General features: G+C 45.1%; 1 protein-coding gene across 6 annotated transcripts in view; it reads left to right on the top strand.

The window, feature by feature from the left end:
* KIAA0319L (KIAA0319 like) overlaps positions 1-7,832 on the top strand; it is a 51,773-nt gene extending 43,941 nt beyond the window's left edge. For 4 of the 6 annotated variants that reach the window (XM_089479556.1, XM_089479554.1, XM_089479555.1 and 1 more), the window contains exons 14-21: positions 97-248; positions 770-908; positions 1,164-1,323; positions 2,144-2,286; positions 3,296-3,418; positions 3,976-4,066; positions 4,147-4,274; positions 5,829-7,832. In XM_089479556.1, the coding sequence (XP_089335682.1) occupies positions 97-248; positions 770-908; positions 1,164-1,323; positions 2,144-2,286; positions 3,296-3,418; positions 3,976-4,066; positions 4,147-4,274; positions 5,829-6,016 (1,124 nt within the window). In that variant the 3' untranslated portion in view covers positions 6,017-7,832. The remainder of the gene's footprint in view (positions 1-96; positions 249-769; positions 909-1,163; positions 1,324-2,143; positions 2,287-3,295; positions 3,419-3,975; positions 4,067-4,146; positions 4,275-5,828) is intronic. The other 2 variants (XM_089479553.1, XM_089479558.1) reach the window with 2 other exon arrangements.
* Positions 7,833-12,160: the final 4,328 nt, after the last annotated feature.

The following is a 12,160-nucleotide window of genomic DNA, read 5'->3' as shown; positions in this document are numbered from 1 at the left end:
CTAACATTCTTACCTTGGGCAAAGCCAAAACCTGCTGCTCTTATTCTTATTCCATTGTTTTCTGGTCCTCAACTTCTTCCTTTCTCTTTTGCTCAGAGATAAATAAACCACCGGTGGCAAAGGTTGCTGGCAATGTTGTCATTACCCTTCCTACCAATACCGCAGAGCTGGATGGGTCCAGATCTACAGACGATAAGGGGATTGTCACTTACCTGTGGACCCGGGATGAGGGCAGTCCTGCAGCTGGGGTATGTGAAGTTGGCATTGTTGCTGTGCTTTCTGCAGAGTCTAACTTTGTGTGAGTAACTTGTCAAAGTTCAACAAAGCTTGGGACATACTGTAGAATCTGCTGCATTTAACCAAGGTGATAAGGCTGGCCTAGGTACTGATCTTTTCCCCTCAGACCCTTGAAAATCATGCTAAAGCCAGTTATGTAGAATGTACTTTAGAGCGCAGTCATGGGAGCTCAGCTCCAGAAGGAAAGCCAAGTTAGTTTGTTGGGGGGAAAAACAGATATGTGTCTTGTTGCTTAAATACACACTCTCTTTTTTATTTTTAAAATTGGCCTTCTGAAAATCCTTTGAAAATCCCAGATTTTTCTGCCTTTGATGTATGTACTTGTGGCTCGTCACTAGGACAGTGGTTTCTTTCCCCCATAAGGATGGGGAGAATTGGTCTCTGAACCAGCCAAAGTGGACCCTGGACTTGTGGTTGTGTGGCTCAGGTTTCCAAAGTGAGTTGCCCTCATACGCATTTCTGTTATATGCAGGAGGTGTTAAATAATTCAGACCACCATCCAGTGCTTTTCCTCTCCAACCTGGTAGAGGGAATATATACGTTCCACCTGAAAGTGACTGATGCCAAAGGCGAGAATGATATGGAGAGGGCCACAGTGGAAGTCAAACCTGGTAAGTTCCTTGTTCAGCACCCCAGCCTTCCAGTTTTTTCAGAACCAAGTCTTTCTGAGGTTCTGCACAACCAGTTTATTAGCCCAGCTTCTGTGGTAAGCAGGATACAAGAATTCACACAGCATACTAATTTTTCTGTTTGGATACTTCTAAGTGCATCCCATCCTAATTTCTGGCAGCGTGGCCAGCTAACATTTTGAATTGACACAGTTGAGATGAATGGGCCTGAATATTCCAGCTCTGCATTCTCCACAGATCCAAGAAAGAATAATCTTGTGGAGATGATACTTGATGTGAATGTCAGCCAGCTGACGGAACGGCAGAAGGGCATGTTCATCCGTCAGATTGGTGTTTTGCTCGGGGTCTTGGATTCAGACATCACCGTCCAAAAGATCCAACCTTACACTGAACAGAGGTGAGGGGCCATGGGCCAGAACTTTTTGGTTCAGAAGTAAAGTGTCTGCATTGTGTTGCCCTTGGCAAATGTGTCCTCTTAACATCTTGTGCTGAGAAGCAGAGAAGCTTTGGGTTTTTGCTACCATTCCTGTCTTTCCTCGTTCCCTGCTCCTTCCCTCTCTCAGACCAGCCATTTATCGTTCTTCCTCCAAGCAGAAGAGGAAGAGGTTTGCTGCTGATCAATATATATTTGGCTGCAATTAAGGAAGCATTAAGTAAATGGAACATGACTACATTTTCTTTTTTCCTTTTTCTTTTTTCATCTTCTCTCTTTTATAGAGTAGTTTCTGCCTTGCCAGGTAGACAGGATGAGGTTTTGCATAGCTCGATTCCCACACTGCTGCTTTGCTCTGCTGGTTAGAAGATGGGATGAGGTCTTTCCTCACATTGTCTTTGATAACCAGAGCTGTACATCTTGTGCTTTGGAAAAATCTGAAGTCTGCAGTGTAAATAAATCATGCAGACAGAGCAGATGTGCTTGTACACAGCTCCTTGTTTTTGCATAATTATTTTGTTTCCAGGATTTGACCTCTCAAAGTACTTGGACTTACTAGCAGAAATACTGTTGGGATTAGAAAGAAGGGTTTGGAATGGGCAAATGAATGAATGAATGAATGAATGAATGAATGAATGAATGGTGATGTGAAGTACTCTTCAGACTACTGACAATGTTGTGTTCTGAAATAATTCCCTTACGCTGTCCCCCATCCCATCCACAAACGTGGCCAGCCACCTTCTGTTTATACTTATTGTACCTCTAAATTTCTTGTCATTTGCAGCACAAAGATGGTTTTCTATGTGTGGAATCAGCCACCTCACCAGCTCTTCAAAGGGCACGACGTTGCATGGACGCTCAAGAACGAGTTACGGAAGCAACAGTCTGGCTTCCTGATCTTCCGGGCACTGGAGATCAATACAGTCAGTAAGTCAGAAGAATAGCTGAATCAGCTACTCTCCATTCTTTGTCATTTTATATTACCACCTTAGAACAAAAGGTTTTACCTATCCAGATCTTCCCTGACTCCATTGCTTCCAATGAGACAGTGTAATGGCAGGGAGCAACTTAAATGAACTAGAAGCTACATAACAGGGCCCCGTTTGTCCTACCAGATACAGTATGTCTCAAAGAGACAGTTATGGGTTTCCTACAGTCAGCCATTTGTAAGTTAATACTTGAAACAGGTAACAGCAGCCATTCCTTCCTCCTCCCCTCCCCCCCATCACCAAAGAGTTGAAGATGGTGGAAGATATGATTGCCTGCAGTGTATACCCTTGTCTACCTCTTATCCAAATTACTAGGATTTGCACATTTGGGTAGTGCCTCAAATTCCTATGAAAACAAAGATAACTACTGCACATAGAAATGCAACTGTAGGCATCTTGGTAGCTATAGCACCGCTCAGGCCACCAACTCTCCTTGAACTATTTTGTTTCACAACATTAGGCCAGGGAGTTCTGAATGCAGTATATGTGTTACCTCTGTCACAATAAACAGTAGCTGAGTTAGGAAGACAACTATTTTTGTCCACATATTTCAGATAGGTAGATGATTAGAAGATTTCCTAGGGCTACTACATGGCATTACTTCTCAAGACCAGCAGGACACAAGTAGATGGGCTCAGTTTCTTCTTTATGCATGAAAGGGAGAAAGACGCCTTGAGCTGCTAGTTAGAAGTGCCAACCGGAGAGTTGCATTCTTCTTCAGTAAGGGGAACATAGTATCCTGCCATGCCAGGGAAAGCCAGCAACATCCACAGTGCACCCATGATAAAGAACAAAGTTGGGGGCACAGAGATTCAGTTGTCACTTTTAAGATGTCAAGTAGGTGAAGAGCTATTTTAATCCCTGTGACTGCAGACTTGACTGTGCATCTCAGGCATGCTGCTTGATTCTGCCAGAGTGTCTGCATATATCTTTCCTCTCTCCCCTAGCATGCCAGCTGAACTGTTCAGAACATGGACACTGCAACTCCTTCACCAAGCGCTGTGTCTGTGATCCTTTCTGGATGGAGAACTTCATCAAAGTGCAGATGGGTGATGGCGAGAGCAACTGTGGTAGGTACACTCCCGCTTCTGGTAGACTTCCTCCTTTGGGGATGGATCAGGATGCACAGGAGATTTTTGTGCCACAATGAAGTCTCTCAATGTTACAAAATTTTTATGTCTGCATTTTGTAGAGGAGGGGCCCACAAAGGGGCAACCCATTAGGCAGACGTCAGTTTGTTGTAGCATGAGAATTGTATATATTAGAGAAAAAGAGAGAGAGAGAGAGAGAGAGAAGGCAGACTTGAAGTGCATGTTCTCCAACCAAGAGACCTCTGCAGCCAGTTTCTGAGACCTAGGCCTGGGTGTGAGCTGGAACATCAACTGCAGGCAGAAGATACTGCTGCTGTGTTGGCTAGACAAGGTTGGCTCCAGAAGCCACACGTTTTCTACCATTTCAGGGAAGGCCAGCATTCCCTTTTTTCCCCCCTTTCTGTGTCCAGAGACCACTCAGAGCTCTTAGTGCTCATGCCTGCCAGTAGCAAAATCCCAACCCCAAACCAACAACAAGGTTCCTTGTTTTCATCCAAGAGTCAGATGCTTAGACTGACCTTCTGTCATTCTTCCAGAATGGAGCGTGCTCTATGTTGTCATTGCATCGTTTGTCATTGTGGTCTCTGTCGGGATTTTCTCTTGGTTGCTGATCTGCTGCTTCAAGAGGTGAGTAAGGCTTTGAACCTAAGTTGAAATGGGTGTGAATTGTTCTCCGTGAGGACATTGCACTTTGTTTTAAATTTCAGCCTGTTGCTTTCCCTTTTTTGTTTGTCTCCCCTAAGACGTAAAGGGAAACCCAAAAGGAAGAGCAAATACAAGATATTGGATGCCACGGATCAAGAGAGCCTGGAGTTAAAACCAAATCCCAAAGCAGGTAAAACATCAGAAAAGAGGTTAGGAGTGACAAGAATGCTGAGGCAAGCTGGTTTCTATTCACTGGGGTTTTTAAATCTCTGCATGGCACAGAGAAGCCCCTGGCTGCGTGCGTGTTGGCTTGAAAACTGAGTTTTCAGTGGTTCTAGTTAGGTTTGTTCATCTCCAGCAAGGCCTGCCAAAATGCATAGCAAAATTGGGGGCCATTTTTCTCCATTTGCTCTATGAACGTTTTCAGGGTAGCAACATTCACCAAAGAATTTGGTGTGGAGAAGCCTTTTTCTGTTAGGCCTGTCAGTTTCCCTTTTAAAGTGCTAAGCCTGGACATTACTCTAACCCTGTGGAACCTGAGGCTACAGATAGTGGCCCAGATGTGCCAGGCCCTTATTGCCAGCTGTTTAGTGCTGTGGAAAAAATAGCAAGGCTCAAACCTTCAGCCTTACTAAAATGAGAAACTGGGATTAGAAGTCATTGTCTTAGCAGGCAGGGAAAGGCACATCAGAAAAGAGGTAACAACCTAGATCCATTTCAGGAGACAGCTAAAAGTGAATAGAGGATGAGGCTTATGCCTTTCATTTTCCTCCTTTTCCTGATCCCACATTTTGACCATCGGTTGGCCTTCTGTGTGGTTCAGCATAGCATAGCAGTTCACTGTGGATGAACACAGCTGGCCATTCATTGATCCCCCCCCCCCCAAATCTTTCTGTAGAGCTTCTACAGCCCAATCCCCAATTCTGTGCCTAGTGGAGAGTGAGTGGGGATCAGACAGACAGCTGGCTAAGTCCCTGAAGCCAAAACCAAAATGATTATTCATCCAATGTGGTCTTCTGAAAATCTCAGGGGACGATCTCATTTCATATCTGGGAAGTTCCGGATGCTTCTCTAGTCCTCCTCCTGCACTCTTAGAATCATAGAGTCAGAAGAGACCACAAGGGCCATCTAGTCCAAACCCATTCTGCCATTCAGGAACACAGAATCAGTTTAAAAACCATCCAGCCTCTGTTTAAAAACCTCCAAAGAAGGAGACTCCACCACACTCTGAGGAAGTGTCTGCTGCTGTTGCACAGCTCTTACTGTTAGGAAATTCTTCCTAATGTTGAAGTGGAATCTGTTTTCCTGTAGGCATGGAATGGGGGCAACAACAACAGCAGGGTGGGGGCCTTGCTTGATGTGGAGGGAAGAAGGGAATACCAACTTCCTCATTGACCCTAAAAAGATACATGCAGGCATAAGGTGCATGTATGCCTGCATATGCCACTAACCAGATGCCAGCCACTGTCTCCTGTCCCTTATGCTTCAAACCCATTCCTAGAACACATTTGTGGTACTCCATCCCAAGTCTAAGTGTGTGCAGCTGGAACAAAAAAAGTTACTCATGTCTCATGTGTTTTAGTAAGTCTTACATTATAACCACCTCTGGAGAAAGTCCTGCTGTCTTGTTTGTTCTATAAAGCATAAAGCTACATTGGTAGCAACATGTAATATATACCTTCTAGGAATCACTCTCTTTCCCACTCAGTTAGAAGTATAGTTTCTTCTCTGTTTCCTTTCCAAGGCAGCAAACAGAAATGTCAGGCCCAGAACACTAGTCTGATGCATTCTGAATCGGAGCTGGACAGTGATGAAGCCATCTTCACGTGGCCGGATCGAGACAAGGGAAAACTGCTACACAGCCAGAATGGCTTTCTGCACAATGGGCAGGCAACAGCTAAGCCAAAGAACCAGCGGGAGGAGATCCTATAGCTGTGGGGCCAGGAGGAGCCTGCTGCTCATGAAGGTTCAGCTGACGACCCAGAAGGCTGTGCTGCTCCTCGGACGCTTGTGAGGACAGCTCTGGAGGCCCGCTGTGTTCTCTGAAGGATACTGCTGCTAACGTATTATGTGAAGACTACCTTTTGTTTACTGCTAGTCTTTGAAAAAAAAAATTTCCCCCCAGATATTAACTGCCTGTACTTGAAATTGGATTTCAAGGGAAATTCTGTCAAAAAAGAAGCTGTGAAACAGAGACTGCAGGATCGGCACTGGTTCTGAAAGGCCGCAGGACCTCAAACCACGGCTGTGAGAAAAGCGCAAGCTTTGCCCAGACTGCAAAATGGACACCCTGCAGTCCACCTCAAAATGTGTTTGCCATGGGGCTAGCACTCATCACCACTCACCTTCCTGTGCAAGAGGGAAAGGTTTAGTTTGCAAGGACCCGCAGCTTGGCTCTTCTCTGCCCTGAAAGCCAAGAAGCCTCAGACTGCTCTTTTAAAAGCACTCACTCCAACTGCAGGAAGATGCTGTTGGATGCTCCTCTTTCTCTCTCTCTCTTCCCTCTTTCTGGGGGGAAAAAGGCCAAGCATTATCATCTGCAGCACAAGGGGCAAAACTGCCTTTTGGCCACGTTTATGATTGTAAAGGGTTTACTTTTATTTTTAAATTATTGTTAGTCTTGCCACTGGTGGGAACAGAGGGGATTGCCTCAGTGTCTTGATTCCCCCAATCCTTGCCCTGTTCCCCAACACTGCAGCTTGATACTGAAAGCCTTCCTCCTTAGTAGTCAGTAACACAGGAGGACACTAAATTCCTCTTCTTGTTAAAAAAATAACTCTAATATGCTGTAAGTCTCACAAAACTCTTTGCACAAGGTGTAGGTGGGGTTGAGGGGTAGGAGTCAATGACAGATATGGCCAGATTGAGTCCTTTGATCCCCAATAGGTGGATGCCTACTCTTCACCCCCATTCCCCATCCCTGCACCTCTTTGTCTGTTAGTGACATCTTTGTTGTGTGCTTCTCACAGGGAAAATTGGTTGTCCAGTGTCACAGAGGTTCCTTAAACCTTCCTTTTACTCAAAAGCACTACAGGAGCCTCCATTGAGAGCCTCTCTTTACAGAGATGGAAAGTTTCCTCACTATACAAACACCAGCTCCCCTCCCTGTTTTGAGCCAATGGAAGCTACGTAGTTGTGCGATCATTGTGTGTGTGATTTTTCTCTCCCTTCTCTTGCCACCTCCCATCTTCCCTTGGCTTCACACTTGAAAAGTAGCTTGTCTCTTTTTGTCTTTCTAAAGGTGAGCACACCTGAAGCCAGCATTCCCTTCCTTTTGCTCCTTCTCCCGGTCAGTGTTGTCAGTGTCCCATGGGCAACCCTGCCAGTTGCTTGTGCTTCAATATGTGGGCCTATACATTTACAGACTGGAATTTCTCAAGTGCTCACCAGTTCACAGCCAGTTGGCAGAACCAGCTCCGGCTCATGTACCCTTGGATCTGGCCTTCCAAAGTTTGGCAGACCCAAACCTGAAGGTTTATGATACTCATTTTAGCCCTTTTATCAGAATAACTGACCGGGGGAAAGGGGCGTCAGGAAGATGAGGATGCTATACACATTTTAGACGCTCCAAATCAATGACTTTTGGGGGGTGCGGAAAGGGGGGAAATTAAAAAAAAAAGCTGAGCATCCTTACTTGAGATGAAAAACAGCTTTTCCCCAGGCTCTGTTTACTACTGATTTGTTGCACTACTGATTTGTTGAAGGTGATGAAGAATAAAATGTGACTCAGTTCACAGGGGCATCTCTCCCCTTCAATTGTAAATGAGGCTCCTGTTTTCTTTCTCTCCCCACTCCCAACATTGGATGGCAGGTGTAGTTGCTTGAGATATCAGGAGGTATGTGTGGGGTCCCTTGGTTGGGAAAAGGCAGTGTACCCATGGAAGCAAGCCAGAGGAGGGGAAATTGGGTCTTCATTTTTGGGCCAGGCTCTGCTTCCCAAGCAGGGGATAGTTCTGCAATCCCTTGGCTGCAGTGAAAGGGCTGGGTCATAGAGGTGTACAAAACAAAACAAAACCTTCCCAAAATGGAATCTAGACTGCAGTCACGGTATATGATCTTCTGAATCCCTGTGGATTTGTGAAGCCACAGGTGGTGTGGGGGCCTTCATTGAATATGACAGTCATTTCTTAGAGAAGAACCCCAGTGGAGTCCTGTGAGGTGGCTCTCCTTTTTGGAGTCCTGTCTGGATGCCCAGTGTGTCATATCACCTCTTTGCTTGGTCTCGTAGCATCTTTGAGACTAATTGAAAGAAAGAAGTTGGCAGCACGAGCTTTACTTCCTCAGATGCATTTGTTGGAGTGGAAAGTGTCTGAGGAAGTAGAATTAAGTCTAAGAAAGCTCATGCTGCCCACTTCTTTCAGTGAGTCTCAAAGGTACTACACGATCTCTGTGTACTGATTCTACAGACTAACACAGCTACGTCTTTGACTATCTTCTCGGTTCAGCTCCACACATACACCCAGTTTTCCTGCTTTTCATAGAGAACGGCTCCATACCTGACTGCGGTGTTCATTCCACTGTTACCATGCTGTGTGGTCCACACTACATTGGTTTTGAATTATAACACACAAACACACACAGATATTTCTCCATCTGTTTTTCATTCCACACTTTCACAAGAAAAATCTGTTACAGAGTGAAACACGGGATAGATGATACACTGTGTTTTTATGTTATTAGCAAGCCATCTTATCTGAAAGCACCCTTGGAGAGTTACTCCAACAAAAACATATCGCAGCCTAGCAAATGTATAATTATAAGGACTTCTTGACTCTTAAATATGAAGTGTGAAGTTTGGCAAGCAAAAACTACTACAAAAGGGTTAGATTTAACGGTTCGGCAGATCCTTGTCTCTACATTCCCCCTCCCCCTCGAATAGTTAAAGAGTAGACCGTGTAATAATATACTCACCTATTGTAATGTTAATGAACATTAAAAAAAGGGGTTAGAGGCACAGGACCCCCATGAAAGTGGAAAAACTACAAATAAAATAACACAACTTTCTTTAACCTGAGAGAACACCAAGGAATCTCTAGGTCCTCCAACAGAACTCTGTGGTCAACATCTGCCAGAATTTTACCATAAAATAATGGTGGAGGACCTACAAATGCCTAGAGGAGTGTTTTCTCTAGTTATCTTTGGCCTGTTACAGACTGCCAAAATGAAGCTGCTTCTGGTCTCTTTGGAGGTATGCTATTTAAATGATGGATGGTCCGGAGGTCGCGCCAAAGCCACACTCCATTCCTAAGCACAGGAGTGCAGCTTTGGTGCAGCTTCCGGATTCTTAGGATGCATGCATCATTTAAACAGCATACCTCCAAAGAGACCCGAAGCAGCTTTGTTTTGGTAGTCTGTAACACTCCTTTAGGTCTCCCAGCGCAACTCCATGGTCAGCCTCCTCAGAATTTCTTTGGAGAGCTTAGCAATTCCTACAGATAACACATTAAATCAAATTCACCAAAAATCAAAGCTGCAAATGTGGAGGGCCTACTGTAACTGAATCCCTTGTACACTTTCATTGCAGAAGGTTTAAACCAGATGTAGGGTCCTGCATTGACTGTAGACACCAGAGTGGCTTAATCTTTAAATTGTGTTAAGATTTTGCCTAGTACAGTGTGAAGTTGAAAGCTTTCATGGCCAGCATCCATAGTTTTTTGTGGGGTTTTTTGGGCTATGTGGCCATGTTCGAGGAGAGTTTCTTCCTGACGTTTTGCCAGCATCTGTGAAGATGCCATCCACAGATGCCGGTGAACATCAGGAATAAACTCTTGTAGAACATGGCCACATAGCCCAAAAAAACCACAAAACACTAGTACAGCGTACTTATAATATCTTAATTCATTTGCTCTTTTAAGCCTTCGGAGCCTCTTTCGACACTGAGTTGAGAAGTGTTCTGCGTGGCTACGTGTCCTGATTTCCCAACCAGAGATTTGATGGTGACCGTTTCCGTCTTTTCTTTGCAGAAGCCAGAAAGTATGTTTTGGTTAAGTGCACCGACCTGAGTCAGACGTCATGTTTCATCGCTTCTTTTTACTCTCTAATGTCTAATGTGCACACATGTATGTGCAATGCTAGGATAGAGGCACGCACGCACACCTATCCAGGTTGCGATTCAGTGCTAAAACAGTTTATATATTGGGCTTCCTGCTCCTTTCCTTTGTTTGCTAGAGACCACCAGGAATGGGCCACGGCGCTGATGGCATTGCCTTGGTCTGCTCCCAAGCCAGCCAAACTAGAGAGATGCAGATGACAGCTATTGATTTTAGCAAGGGGAAAGGGGAAAAACTGCTGAAGCTTCAGGCATCAACCTTCAGCCAAGCTGCACTGGAGCGGCAGGATCTTCCCCGCCTCTAAATGAAGCCCTTGATTAATTAGGGGCGTCCTTGAAGGAAAATTAACGAAGTCTGCCAGTTAAGGCCAGCGCCATTCCGGCGCCAATGCAGCAGGGCCAGACAAAAGGGGTGCAAATGCAACCAAAGGGTGCAAGGGGAAAGACCCGGCCTGCACCATATGTGTATTGTTTGTCTTCCTGTGCAACCCTTACACAAGTATGGTAATGTCTTGGGATACGTAGTATGACTGCAACGCCTTGGATAGGAAACGCCTGGGGACGCTGGGTGTCATGGGGCTTCAGACATGTACTATATCTTTCTGCAAAGATGCATTGGTCCCTCTGTACAGGGCGACTACATGTCCTAACCCCAAAGTTTCTTGTGGGTTTTTTTGGGCTATGTGACCATGTTCTAGAAGAGTGTCTTCCTGATGTTTCACCAGCATCTGTGGCTGGCATCTTCAGAGAATTGCATTGCTCTGAACTACAAACACACATGTAAATGTAACACCATACTTCTTAGTCGTGCTCAGAATGGAGGACGTTTTGGAATTCCTCCAGGACAGAAGGCTGACATGTAGGACATGTCCTGGAAAAGGAGGATACCTGGTCACCCGGCCTTTAGCAAGGCTGCCTAGTTATCGAGTTGTCCTCTCAATAGTTATTTGTATCACTTTAGCGCGAGGCCACAGCCGTCGACAAAATATACTACCATGCCATAAAACGCAATAAAAAGTTTCCATTAAAAATTAAAATACATTATACCCTTATAAGTCTGAGTCTTCTATATTGTAAAAAAGGACTCCTTCCAAGGAGTGGTGCTAAAATTCAGAGTGGATTCATTGCCAAACGGTGGTGACTAATGGCTCCTGTGCCTTGGGGGGGGGCAGTGAATCCGCTTTGGGTTTTAGTCCGAGCTTTCAAAGGCGTAAGTCCAAACTAAAACCCAGAGTGGATTTTCCGCCCCACCGGCACAGATGTTGCCAGACATCGCCGCTCCTTTCCCTGTCCCTCACATATAGGGCCTCCTAAAACAAATTCATTATGTCTTTCCAAAGGTGTCTCCGCTTGCTAATGCGTCAGGCCATTAACTCCAGCAGGAAAGGGTTGAAGGAAAAGTCCGTTAGCAAAACAATCTCATTAGGGTCCAAGGATAAAATAAAGGCAACAGCCGAAGTAAAGCAAGCAGTTTGGATCTGCTTTGGTCAACAATCCTGTTTCCAGAGCGCTGCGGTTTTTCGGCGATGACTGAGGTGAGAGCAACTCATTATTTGCATCAATATTAATTTATTAATCATTCATTAATCGTTGTCGTTCCAACGCATTTGTAGCAATCGGCAGGCTCATTCTGCCGCAGTCTTGGAAGACATTCAGGAACCGCATGAGGCAGCGGGGTGCAATGGTTAGAGCATTGGACCAGGACACTGAGAAACCCAGGTTCGAACCCCTTTGCATTGATCTCTCATTGGGACCATTTTGGGAACTGACTTGGTACATTGGGTTTTTGCAAAGCTGGAACAAGGGGGAAGGCCTTCCAAGAGAGCACCATCTTTTCACCAAGTACAACAACACCCACAATCCACAAAACAGTGCTTTGGCGCTGAAATCCCGACAGTAAAAAGATGCACATTAATGCTTCTTTGTGACCACCTTAATGGCGAGTATTGTGCAATGTCGTGTGAAATTGTTTAGCGTAGTTACACACTTTCCCTGGGATATTCATGGGAGAAACTCTAGATTGCCTT

This window comes from Sceloporus occidentalis, unplaced genomic scaffold (genome assembly GCF_023333645.1).
Source record: "Sceloporus occidentalis isolate IW3139 unplaced genomic scaffold, rSceOcc1.0.p SCAF_13, whole genome shotgun sequence".
In the NCBI taxonomy this organism is placed as follows: domain Eukaryota; kingdom Metazoa; phylum Chordata; class Lepidosauria; order Squamata; family Phrynosomatidae; genus Sceloporus; species Sceloporus occidentalis.
Note: the sequence above shows the minus strand (reverse complement) of the source record. Positions and strands in the feature narration are given on the sequence as shown.